The 13722-nt window shown below is 41.1% G+C and overlaps 1 protein-coding gene across 1 annotated transcript in view; it reads left to right on the top strand.

The window, feature by feature from the left end:
- Window positions 1–13722, top strand: part of ODAD2 (outer dynein arm docking complex subunit 2) — a 200528-nt gene that overhangs the window by 111328 nt on the left and 75478 nt on the right. The window contains exon 16 of the mRNA XM_077809473.1: window positions 11665–11779. Within this exon, the coding sequence (XP_077665599.1) occupies window positions 11665–11779 (115 nt within the window). The remainder of the gene's footprint in view (window positions 1–11664; window positions 11780–13722) is intronic.

Raw genomic sequence — 13722 nt, 5'->3', positions numbered from 1 at the left:
TGTTCTGGTTCTCCGCTCTAGCCCATTGGCTCCCACCTCAGCATGAAGCATTACCCTGCCCCAGTGATGCCTTGCCATGCTCTCTTCCTGGCCTTGGGTTGATTTTTGTGTGTGTGTGCAGACTGATTTTCTTTTTCCAGTGGTCGGTAGCCCCCCCCCCCAGAGATAGGGGCCTCATGGCAGTGCACCGAGTGCACAGTGGTTAATCCGAGTCTGTTTAGAACAACTGTATATATTCTTGATGTACGATGCAGCATCCACTCCCTTTTTTTCCTGCTTCTCCTTCTGAACAAACTATTCCCCTCCATGCCAATAGTGATAAGGATAGAGATAGGAAGGGAGAAAAATATGTTTTCAGATGTGGTCTGAAAAGAGATGGCCAGTTCATGAGGTGGAGCTGTACAGAAGAGTTTGCACAAATAGTGACAAGATATTGTGAGAATGGACAGAGAAGCCTAGGCAGGCAAGCAGAATCAGTGAAGAGAGCCATAGTGAGAATCTTAGTCCCATGTGGTTGCATCATGTTCTATGCATGTTCAGTGTATTCTTTGTTTTATTTAGGCAAAATGATTAATGTTTACTAGGGACTAATGGCATGCCTAATGTAAAGTTTCCAATGAAGTTGTTTATGAATAATATGCAAAACAAACCTTCAATTAAAAAGATTAGCACCTGATATTCCCCCTTTTTCAGGGTTTTCTCACATAAAAGCTGGCAAATTCTTCCCTTGGTGAGGAAGGAGGCAGGTTGGCTTCCTCACTCCAATAGAACCAGCCCGGAATTGGGCACCAAAACTCAGTGGATCTCCTGTAGGCCATAGAAAGCAAAGGAAATTCTTTGGAAGCCAACTGCTGCTAGTGGAGCTCTGCTGCTACAGAGTCCTCTGCCAGTTGTTGCCCCTGAAAATCCACCGTTTCCAAGGAAGAGGAGTTGTAGGCCAGATAAATCTGATTCAATCAGCAGAGAGAAGTCTGTTGGCCCCATAACACTGCCCCTACCCTCTCCCAGCAAGATCAGTAGAGTCTGAACCCCACAGAATACCTGCAGGAGAGCTTCCATGGGGACAGGAATGGGGAACGTATTTTGCAGAACTCTCCTCTGCCTCGCACAGCTCTCCAGCCTGGATTTGAAAAATTGGAGCGTATTTTTTTTTATGTTCTGATACCTCACAATTGTCTATAGCAGTTTTGTGAAACTTGTCAAAAATCATCTTTTTCTGACTAACGGCAAGCTTGGAAACAAGTATGGAAAGTCTTAGCTTCAAAGGAATATATTAACTAAAGTTATGGCTAGTTCAAAGTAAAGGCTTTATATAGACATTGTTCAACCTCTGTCACTTCAGTAGTTTGGTGCTGCTATAATAATCAAGGAAGGATAATCAACTACCAACTTAATGATACTGAAATACTGAAAATAGAGCTTGGCAGTATCATGTTGAAACCCATCACAAGGTTTATGGGGAATAGTAATAGCCTTGAATTTTCCAAAACCTATGAGCAATTTCCCTCAAGCTATTAATCACCGACACTACTGCTAGAACTGAAATTTCTGACATTATTACAAATAGCAAGAGACCCCACTGGAAATATTGTATTCAGATCTGGACACCTCTGAATCAGAATGAGATTCACTGGAGAGATTGAGAGAAGAATACAAAAAATAGGGCTGAAGGGATTAGTTTGAGTGGAAAGATTATAAGAACTAAATATAAGAACCGTGGCCAATCAAAAACTCTGTCTAATATATATGTTTTTCTAAACGTATATAGAACTTATCATCACAGGATGGCATCCAGCAGGAGCCAGAATTTCACCCTGGGTATTTTAAATGCTGTACAGAGATTAAAGGCAGTCAGTTCTCTCTCCTGATCTAGGTGTAATCGTAATCAGCTCTCCATTCTGCTCTACATGTACTCTTGGGCTGCTATTTTTTAAGCATACCATTGAGTTTTTATAGTTTTTTTTAATAAGGTGAGGAACATTGGACCACCCGCTGTACAGTTTTTTAATGTAGAGAAGTGACCGTTCCATGGTTTGGAATCTATTAGTACACTAAACAGCTCAAGTACTAAGTATTTAGATTAGTTGATTTTAGATCCCCTCCTCATCCCAGAATATAAATACAGGATAATATATTATCATGTTATAATAAATCAGATTTAGAAACATATACAAGTATGTACCTAAAAATAAATTGATATTGCAATTATATAAAATAAATCAGAAAAATAACACACAGCCCTTTCCCAAATCCTGCCCTGCCCCATATCTTCTCATTTTTTAAAAAAGGCAACTAAATGTAAATGTTTTGGTAAGTTACTCTCATTGTGAATTTCTCCCAGCCACAAGACTTTGAAACAGTAGGCTTTGTCTACACTATGGACCACAGCTCTCTTGTTGGCATAATTAAATCACAGCCCAACAAGCGGTGGTAGCTATGTCGATGGGAAATGCTGTCCTGTCGACATAGCGCTGTCCACAACAGCACTTTTGTTGGTTAAACCTATATCGTCAGGGGGGTGTTTTCTTCACACCCTGACTGACAAACGTTTTCTTGACAAAAGTGCTACCATAGACAAAATCTAAGTGTTCATCATGTCAGCAGAAAGGACTACAGTGCCCTTATTCACTCCATCCCCGTTAATCTTTCCAGAGCGCTAGTGGGGCTGCAAATTACCCTGATGAAAGATGATTGCCTGGAATCCTTTGTCATCTCATTTTGTTAATGGTTTTTAATTTGATAGGAGTGCTGTGTAGGAGTGCTTGCCACCTCATTCCCTACTACACCTTTATATAGGAATAATGTCAGCAAGTAACTTCTTTTTGAGGGGTCTACTCAATTGTGCCCAGAATAACTATCTGAACCTGGCAGGCGAAATGCTCCTTTTTTGGTCTCCTGGCAACCTCTTCATATACCCATCTTTCATTTTCAGTCTTTTCAAGGTGTTGGGTATCCACAAATGTCTTCCTCCAGAAAAAAAAAAAAAAAAAAAGCAATCTCCCTTGGATACTGTATGTCTTTCAGGTGGTGAGACCTTCTGGCTCCAGTTTTTGTGCCCTCTCTGGTTCAGCTAACTGATCCCCTCTTATCTCCCACAATTCCTATTTGTTTTTTCCAGTGAGTGGCTTCAGATTTGTTCTAGTAGATCACCTGTTTGTACTGTTAGTTCTTGCCTTTGCAAATCTGACTTGTAGGTCTTATACCCTCCCTTCCCCCTATACCTGGCAGGAAGGCAGGGGTAAGGAGGTTAGGAGTTGCAACTCCAGCTCTGCACCATGGGCAGGGATTATACATTAATCCCTTGCACTGAGGTGATCCTCCCATGTCCAGCTGTTCTTGACCCAATATTCACCAGCAGCGCAGGGCAAAGTAGCCACATCACAGCCACGTCTGGACCTTAGTGTAGATTGAACATTTTCAAATGGAAACTAGCATTGTGTTGTTTCCCTAGCTGCATTTGTTCAGCAAGCTATGGTTGAGCAATCTCTTATTATGTGGCATCTCTGTTTTTCCTGGAACCAGATCTCATGCATTACTAAAGTCATCATGTTAGCATAAGCAATTACTACCAGCTATCTGAATCCATACACACTGTTTGACAGGGGAACTTACCTAGTACTTTGTGTAATTAATTAAAAAAATAAATACTCAAGTTCCTAAATTGAATATTGCAAATAATGAGGATGGAGAAGAATCATTTAGAATTGTTCAAGAGGGTATAATTAGGAGGATGGGATTAAGAAAATGAAAATTTAGGTTGAATATCAGGAAAAGTTTCAATAGAGAAGTCTATTAGACTGTGGAATAATCTCCTAAGGGAATGCTGGAATCCCCATAACATGGAATGATTAAGTTCTAGACTGCCAAAAGCACTAGAAAATATAGTGCAGAGAGCAAACCTGCATTGACAAGGGGGTAGGATTAGATGATTATACATTAATCCAGTTCCATCTCTTATGAAGATAGGTTTTCTGTAGATCTTTTCTCTTTGTTTTCTCTATGGTTCTTTTGGAGTGAAATTAAATTTCTCTGCATACAGAGTGTCTGAGTTGGCACTTTCTGCTATGCTGCATCTAACCTTGATGATATTCTAAGACAACCCATGGAAATTAAATTGTTCTAAGTGTAGATATGGGCATGGGGAAGGAAGAGATGGATCATGAGGTGTAGCTCTGATCTACCTCTTCATTCTGAAATTAAGTTTTTCTCCAAATTAGTCCACTCCCTCATTCTCAGGATGGCAGCACAGGATGAAGCCCTTGGAGGCTGGGTGAGTATGCAAGCTTCTACATGGTGGTATGGTAGGCACTTGTATAGCAAGAGATCATTTATCTTTTCCCAAAACATAGCTACGTGAGCGAGCTTCACCAATCCAGGGTACAAAATGCTTTATTTTCCATGTCTGTTCTCCTGCACAACTTTATGTAGTGATGTGTCCCCACCAACTGCAATGTTCTTATTTTTTATTTTGAGTAAGTTCTTTTCCAGTCATTCTTTTTCTATTAATGATTCTACATGCTTTTATTTCTTATTCCGTTTTTTAAATTTTACTACATTTTCATGAACCCTTTTGTTTAGAAAATCTATAGATTTTAAATCTAGTTTTCAATGCTGAGGCATTAGAGTATTATGGACTAAAATATAAGAATATTTTAGCCAGATGGATTTAGAGTCGCTGATATACAGTTTATCAAAGCAGTTTGCAACAAATATTGTGAAAGTTTTAAAAAGCATATTAAATTGTGGTGTCAGAAAAGATGAGATTACACTCTACCAGAAGTAAACCCTGTAATTTTACCAGTGAGCACAAAATAGACTCAGTATAACATTGTTTATGTTTGTATATGTGGTCTGAGTTGGCAGGAGATACTCCCAGACTTCTCAAAAGTGCTGGCAAATAGTAGAGTTTCAAGAAGATGATAGATATAACAAACAGATGTCTAGAGGGCATGCATGTTTGTTTGAGCAATCCATGTTAAAATTTATGGTGGAAATATTCAATATCAAATTATTTGAATGTAAAATCAGTTTGTATAGATTACATTTTTATTAAAACATAGGAATAGAAAATTGATTTGTATTCCTGGAACTGTTATCCTGGCCAGCAAACAAACTTAGCCATGATGACCTTGAAGGTCTTTAAAATAAATACAGTGAAACCTGTATGAAAGACCGTCTTTATTAAGCAGCTAGTGATCCTAAGCAACAACCCCAGGTCTTCCCAAGCATTTTATGATGTTAAATTATCTGTACTAAGTAACCACCCTCTCCAGTATGACCAAAGTCTGCTCAGAATTGGTCATAGAAACAGCAGCAGCATCTCATATTAGGAAACTGACTGAATTGCTTTGAAATTCAGTGCCCATAAGGCATACATTCTATATGCATACAGTTGGTCAGCTGTTTTGAGTGCCCCTGGAAATTTGTTTTGCTTAGCCTCCTGGGAATTCCCCTTTTGTAAGGGGAATCCTCAAATAGTGCAGAACTGACAGCAGCTCTATGCCACCCTCACTCTTGGTTCGTGGTATAGAGGTTGTGGCCAGTGGAAAAGGGCACAGATGGAGTACAATCTGGTTATTCCCAGTTTCCAGAACAGCTGCTTGAGGCCATGGAAAACCTACAGGCTGCTCTAAATTGTGCCACTGAACAAACCAGACCAGTCTCCAGCCAGCCCCAGAACTCTGGGCCTGAAAAGGTAGCATACAGCTACCTTTTCCCCAGCTCCATGTCTCAGCTGCTCAGTCACAGCTAAGCCCTGGTGTACACTACAGATTTATGTCAGTATAACTACGTTGCTCAGGAGTGTGGAAAATCCACACCCCTGAGCGACACAGTTATACCAACCAAATTTCCGGTGTAGACAGCACTACATCAATGGGAGGGTTTCACCTGTCGACATAGCACTTATGTCCATTCTTTCTTATTATGCATTTTAAGTCTCTTTTGGCCCAGTACAGTTCCATTGTTGAAGAGAATGGCAGAACTTCCTTTAATAGAAGCAGGATTGGGTCCATTGACTCCAATGCAAATTGCAGGTGCTCAGCACTTCACAGGATTTGGTCACCAGTGTTTCTTGTTCTAGTTATTCCATCTTGAATGGACTTTGTGAGCCAGAATTTGAGCGTAGCTGCACTCTTGTAGCATTGACTTCACTGGGAATTTTGTGTGAGGGCCAATAAGTCATTTTCATATGAATCTGCATACTTCAGCTATAGTCAATATATACCTGATGTGGAATATAATAAATTTAATATTTGCCTCCATTTTTCATTAGACATTTTTGAATGTATTATTCTGAAATAGTACATAGCTTACCAATACTTGACTTAGACTTTGCAGTTGTGCATGCAGCCATTTATGTAGCAAGAAGAAAATCATGGCTAAAGGAAATAAGCAATGGGGAATGTGTGAGAGAGCAGGAGAAGAGAAAAGGAAAACAGGAAAGACTAAGAAGAGGTAAAGAAAAAAAAAAAAACCAAAAACAGATGGAGAAAAAGCCATCTCACCAGAAACAGAGCTTTGTTAGCCAATATGTATTTGTTAGATGTAGTAACCACCACATTAATGGTATTATGTGCATAGTATTAATATAATATACATTATATATATGGATGTTGGGAAGGTATGTTAATTGAATGTATTATGCTCCTTCCACAATTCTTTTCCACCATGTCAAGTATCCCACAATGCTTTGCAAAGCTAAAGTCAGCTTTGGCATTAGAAAATAGGAAACTTGTCAAAGCAATAATACATGAATAGTCTATACCACGTACAGTTAGGAAGTACTATCATGGCTCATCATCACGTGGAATGTAGTATTCAAAACAAGATATGGGAAAGTACAGGGATGTACTAAGGACAAAGCTAGGGTTGCCAGGTGTCCGTTTTTTGACTGGAACACCTGGTTGAAAAGGGACCCTGGTGGCTCTGGTCAGCACCGCAGACTAGGCCATTAAAAGTCCGGTTGGTGGTGCAGTGGGGCTGGCAGGCTCTGCAGCCAGCATGACCCTCCGGCTCCTAGGCAGAGAGGCGTCCATGGGGGCTCTGCACACTGCCCCTGCCCCGAGGGCCTGCTCCTCAGCTCCCATCAGCCAGGAACTGTGGCTGATGGGAGCTGCGGGGATGGTGCCTGTGGGCAGGGTCATCATGCAAAGCCCGCTGGCCGCCCCTCCATCTAGGAGCTGAAGGGACATGTTGCCACTTCCTGTGAGCTGCCTGAGGTCAGCGCCACCCAGAGTCCACATCCTGAACCCCCTCCTACACCCCAACCCCCTGCCCCATCTTGGAATTCCCTTCCACATCCAAACTCCCTCCCAGAGCCCACACCCCACACCCCCTCCTGCACCCAACCCCCTATCCCAGCCCGGAGCCCCCTCCCATGCCTTGAACCCCTCATTTCTGGTGCCACCCTAGAGCCCGCACAAGAGCCCCTACCCCCTTCCATATCCCAACCCCCTGTCTCAGGCCGGAGCTCCCTCCCACACTCTGAACCCCTCAGCCCCGCCCCCCAGCCCAGAGCCCCTTCCTGCACCCCAAATCCCTCATCCATGCCCCCACCCCAGAGCCCGCACTCACAACCAGAGCCCTCACCCCCTCTCACACCCCAACCCCCTGCCCCAGCCCAGAGCCCCCCCCACACTCTGATCCCCTTGGCCCCACCCCAGATCCCTGAGCTCCCTCCTGCACCCCAAACACCTCATCCCTAGCCCCACCCCAGAGCTCGCACCCCCAGGTGGAGCCCTCACCCTCTCCCACACCCTAATCTCTTGGAACAGCCTGGTGAAAATAAGCGAGTGAGTGAGGGTGGTGGGGAGCGAGCAATGGAGGGAGGGGGGATGGATTGAGCAGGGGCAGGGCCTCGGGGAAGGTGTGGGGCATGGGCGGGACTGTGGGGAAGTGGGTGGGGCAAGGGTGTTTGGTTTTCTGCTATTAGATTTGGGAACCCCAGACAAAGCTGGCACAAACCGGTGGGTTAAACTTAAACTTCAAGTGATGTATAGGGGGTTTTAGCTTGTAAACAACCACAATATAAATAGAAGTACATTTAAGGGCGTATCTTTAAAGCACACCTTCTGTGTAAGATGAACATGCTGTGAGATAAGAATTGCTTCCTTGAAGGAGGGTATGTATGTCTTCTTTTCTTACTGTATTGCTTTATCTTTAGACAATAAATTTGACTAAATTTGGTTTCTTGGTCTCTTAAACATTTTAAAGAAGAAACCACTAGTGAAGTCAGTCAGTTGGTTATACTGTTAATCAATAGCCTCAACTTTAGTCACACACAAGAAATGTTGCTTCCAGAAAAGCCAAGTCAGGCATTGGGAAGTGACAGATGCTTCAAGGAGGAAGGATAGTTTTGTGATAGTTTCAGTCCCACTGAACTGTGACTCAGGAAACCTGGTCAGTTTCTCAACTCTGCCACACAGTCCCTGTGTGACCTGGGAAAATCACATAATCTCTGTGTGCCTCAGTAATGTCTGTAAAAGGGGATAATAATTTATTTTTTCTGCCTTTTTTATGACTCTTCTGTTTTGTTTGCAAACTCTATGGGACAGGAACAATCTCTTATTAAGTGTTTGTGCAGTACCTAGCGCAATGGTATCCCAATCTCAGTCGTGGCAATAGGTGCTACTGTCATTCAAATAAATGATAATAATATGGGAGACAACCTAACTTGAGCCAAGACGCATTGTGGTTATGAGTGCAGTATGAGAAACTACAGACTAGAATAGCAAATAGGAATACTGAAAACAAAATGACAGTCAGTTTGCAAGGGAAAGGAGGATTAAAGGAAAATACAAGAGAAAGCTGAACCAGCCTAGAAGTTGTGCTCTGTAGTGCAGTGCAGAAAACCTGAGCTCAATGCATAATTTCTGTCCCTTGATTCTAAGGCTGGTAGCAGTTAGGTGCTACCATATTTGCTTAGGTAATATATTTAGCCACTCGGGAGGAAATACCTCCCATTCAAAAGCAGTTTTGTTTGTTGCTGGTAGAAATGTGACTATTACTGGAATCTATGTGATGGAATTGTAAAACAGGGCAAAATGAGGGGAATCTTTGGGGCTCCAGCAGAGATGCAGAGGAACCTCAAGAGATGAGGGAGAGAAAAGAATGATTATAGTAACAAGATGTTCTTCTGAGTAGAAGACACTATATCTTCTATAGTTTACCAAGTTACTGTCATAATGCTAGGGGAGAAAACAAACTGGAGCTACTTTTTGGGTCAGGTGATTTCTTGGAAAAAGAAAAGGAGTACTTGTGGCACCTTAGAGACTAACCAATTTATTTGAGCATGAGCTTTCGTGAGCTACAGCTCACTTCATCAGATGCATACCGTGGAAACTGCAGCAGACTTTATATATACACAGAGAATATGAAACAATACCTCCTCCCACCCCACTGTCCTGCTGGTAATAGCTTATCTAAAGTAATCTTCAGGTTAGGCCATTTCCAGCACAAATCCAGGTTTTCTCACCCTCCACCCCCCCACCCCCTGGCTGCCATGTCTACCAAGGCAAGCTGCTAATCGTGATCGCATGCTTGTCTGGTTCTCCCATAAGCACTCTACTATTAGGGACTTGTGTGCTTTTGAAAATCTCACTAGGCACCTATCTTCATCTTTAAGTGTCTAGATACCTTTAAATATCTGTCCCTTTGTACTTTCTCCCATGCTGCCTCTTACATGCAAGGGGAAAGTCATAATCTGTAAAGCCACCACCTTATCCTCCTCCTCAAAAATTCACCTCTGTCATTATGCTTATAGGAAACGCTGTCAACCCTCCCCCCAAAAGTCCTTACCATATGATAATAGCAAGGCCACTAGCACATTGTGATTAGTGCTACTAATGGTCTACAAATTGTGCACACATTTTAATTTTTCTCAGGAAAATTAACTATTATTAAGGTGAGGGTTTTTTTTTCTTTTCATTATTCTCATTATGGTTATGGTGAAAGATCATAATTTGCGCCTGGACTGGTATATTTTCATTATTGTTTTGGAAGACTGCTGTACATCTTCAATCACTTTGGGCTTTCTTGTGCTCTCACACCAGTGGTGTTAATTACATTGGCTTCACTGAAGTAAATACCAGATATATACTGTGCCTTTTATCAATTAAGTCCAACAGCAAAAAGTTTCCTGTTTGTGTTTTCACAGGAAAGCATTGCTGAACTATATGAGATTTTGAAAGTTGTCCTTCAGTCTTTGTTACTATGTGGACCAGTGTTTTACATATATTTATACAAAGTTGTGTTCTGTGTTATTATGCTGTTATGGTTTGTTCTGCTACTGCCAATGTGAACTCTGATTTCTTACTTTCTCAGTTGACTTTTCTTCTGGCAGTTGGTATATTTGGCACAGAGTGTATAAATGAGACTGCCTTCAATTTAGCAGGTCTTACATTAAAAAGAACTTTTTAAAACAGGTTCTCCTTAGTTCTGGGAAAAAAATCTAGATTTTGAAAGCAAAATAACCAGGTTGCATCAATTTGTTGTAAGTAATGCCCCACATTACTGTAAACAGAGTTCATGTCGTAAGTTATTTCTTCTGCATCAAATAATTGTATGATTACGTACAGAACTGATTTTATACTTACTTTTAAAAAATCCTGGCAAACTTCTACATAGTGAACACAAATTATATGTTTTTGTGTGATATTTTATAAGATTCACAATATAAGATATGCACTATCAGTGTACAATTAAACTTTTACTTTTGAAGTTAGAAATCAAAGTATGCCTGATTTTCTTTATCTTCATCTCATCTGCTTTGAGTTTAACATATCTTTCTGAACAAAGACATGTTTGTAAAGGATATTAAGTTTTGTTTGGCCTTCCTCTCCATTTAAAGTACTCAGTGGACCCAAATGTGAAGTTATGATCCCCTAGATTGATTGATATATACACATAAGACAGATGGTGTAGAGATGAATCTGATGATAATTCATTTTTCCGCTAGTCATGAAGATACTTTGATTACAGTGTGTTTAAGTAATTATAACACAGTGTTCAATGTTAGTCTTGTTAGTAGGGAACACGTGGGAAACAAGTTACACGTTATTCATGCCCAACAAAGGATGCACTGTGGTGTGACCATTTTAATTCCTAATCCTAGATTAGAAACATAGGACTTTAAAATATGTCATATTGTGAAGTAAATAAATTAAACATAAACTGAATAAAAAGTTAAGTACATAGTTTTTTGGCATAAATATTTGTTTTGGAAAATATTTGTTACTATATGAAAGAAACTAGTATGTTTGAATTAAGGTTTCACCTTGCATGCAGCTCATTAAAATCTCACATGGCTTGTTTCTAGGTTTACATGAGTCCTAGATATAATGCAGTTTGTTTGGTTCCTTGAATAATGCATTTTAAGTGTAAATACTAAGAAAAAATAAACAACATCCATAAACTTTAATTAGAAAACACGTTTTGGTCTAAAAAATTTGTGCACAACCATCTAGTGACAGTGAGTAACATTTATAGAAAATCTTGATAATATTTAGTTGCCAATAAACCACTAGCACTTAATACAAGATTGTTTATTAAAAAATCACACCAATATTTCTTGACATGACTTTTGAAACAAAATTACATCATTTCAATTTTACATTGTTTACTCCATAGTTAATTATGATTTTATAATGTCTGTTTCTATAATAGGATAATTGATCGCTTAGATGGAGTTCGTTTGTTGTGGTCCTTGTTGAAAAATCCTCATCCGAATGTTCAAGCAAGTGCGGCATGGGCTATCTGTCCCTGCATTGAAAATGCTAAGGTGAGAATATATTTACTAAAATGTAATTGTTTATAGATAAGGCTAAGATTTAGTCACAGGTATTTTTAGTAAAAGTCATGGACAGGTCACGGGCAATAAACAAAAATTCATGGCCATGACCTGTCCATGACTTTTACTATATAAATACCCCTGACAAAAACTTAGCAGCTCCTGGGGCCCCAGGTGCTGCTGCTCTGGGGGGCCCCAGGACACCGCTGCACTGGCCACAGGGTCTGACTGTCCCCAGCCACCTGAGGCTCCGAGACCCCGGGGACTGCTGCTTGGGCCCTCCCCAGGGCCAGCTGCCCTGGGACCACTGCTTGGGTGCTCCCTGAGGCCAGTCGCCCATGCAGCAGCTGGAGCGGCTGGCCCCGAGGCAGCCCCCAGGACCACTGCTCAGGTGCTCCCGGGGCCAGCCCACTCCCCTGGGACCATCCAAGCAACGGCCGGTGCGGCTGGCCCCAGGGCAGCCCCTAGGACCACTGCTAAGACGCTCCCTGGGGCCAACTGTCTTGGGCCACCCAAGCAGCGGTCTGTGCAGCTGGCCACGGGGTGCTCCAGCTGCTGGCCCTAGGGCCAGCTGCTCTGGCAGCCCTGGGATCAGCTGCACCAGCCATTGCAGCTGCAAAAGTCACAGGGGTCGCAGAAAATCACGGAATCTGTGACTTCCGTGACAGAATTGCTGCCTTATTTATAGATCATAATTACATAGTCACATTTTTCTCATGATTTTCAACAATTAATGTTTACAGTCTTGCTAATTAGTTGCCTTTTACTTGTATTCTTTTAACTGCTTTAAATAATTTAATTTATTTATTTGAATATTTAAAACACAACTACAGAAACCCATCTACTGCTCATAGCAATCTGGTTGTCCTTAATTGTACTTTCTCTGTTTGTAAAATGTCATCTTTATAATAATGTAACCAGAACTCTGCCCACTGTTCCCAGTAAAGCATACTGAAAGGTGCTAGTCGAACAATAATGGAAATAAAAGTGTTCTATTAACAGGCTGTCAACAGCACAGGTAGTGGCTCTCCTCTACCCTGCATACCTCAACCATGTTCTCAAGGGAGCACCTTTTGGCTTGAGAGCGTATTTCAGTCTCCATGCCAATGAAATCCTTAGATTCTCTGCTCAGACTGCCAATGAAAAGTGCCAGTTGTGAATGGTGGTTCTTGTGCTGTAGTCAGCTGTGCACAAAGAACTGGACTATTAATTTATTTTAAATAGACTGCCAAACAGAGATAAAAAGGTGACTATTTTCCTTTACTGGTCTAGAATGGATTAGACCCAATGATCTATGGTACAGTAAATATGAAAGGTTTTGTTTTTCTTAAGCATATCCCTAAAATATCTAATAATCTTGCATCACTAACTCTTGTACAAGGCCGGAATGATTTCTTCCAATTTCTAATGAATGCCCCCATTAACACCGTTTTGATTTCCCTTTGTACTCTGTCACTGATGTAAATCATTCTGCACAATATTTAAAGACCTGATCCTGTGAGGTGCTGGAACCCCCTTGGAAGTACTAAATCAGTGATATTCAGGACTGAGGCTCACAAGCCGCAAGTGGCTCTTTAATGTGTCTCCTGCAGCTCTTTGTAGCACATGATATTAAAACACTGTGTGATTTAATTATTAACCAGTCTAAGTTATTAACCAATCTGGATGATTTTACTAAGTTATTAACCAATTATAGTTGATAAAATAATACCTGGTCAGTCATTGTGCTGTAAGAATTATATGTATATAGTAAACGAAACAATAAATTCACACTACTGTGGCTCTTTTGGGTAATGATGATTGCTAATTTGGCTCCTGAACTACTGATGTCTGAGCATCACTCTTCTAAATGCTCTCAACTCCCACTGAAGTCAACATTTCCTGTGAAGAACTAATCAACTTAGAGGATCAACAATTTCTGTGTATCTACCTTT

This window comes from Eretmochelys imbricata, chromosome 2 (genome assembly GCF_965152235.1).
Source record: "Eretmochelys imbricata isolate rEreImb1 chromosome 2, rEreImb1.hap1, whole genome shotgun sequence".
In the NCBI taxonomy this organism is placed as follows: Eukaryota; Metazoa; Chordata; order Testudines; family Cheloniidae; genus Eretmochelys; species Eretmochelys imbricata.
This window is presented reverse-complemented; position numbering and strand designations above follow the sequence as displayed.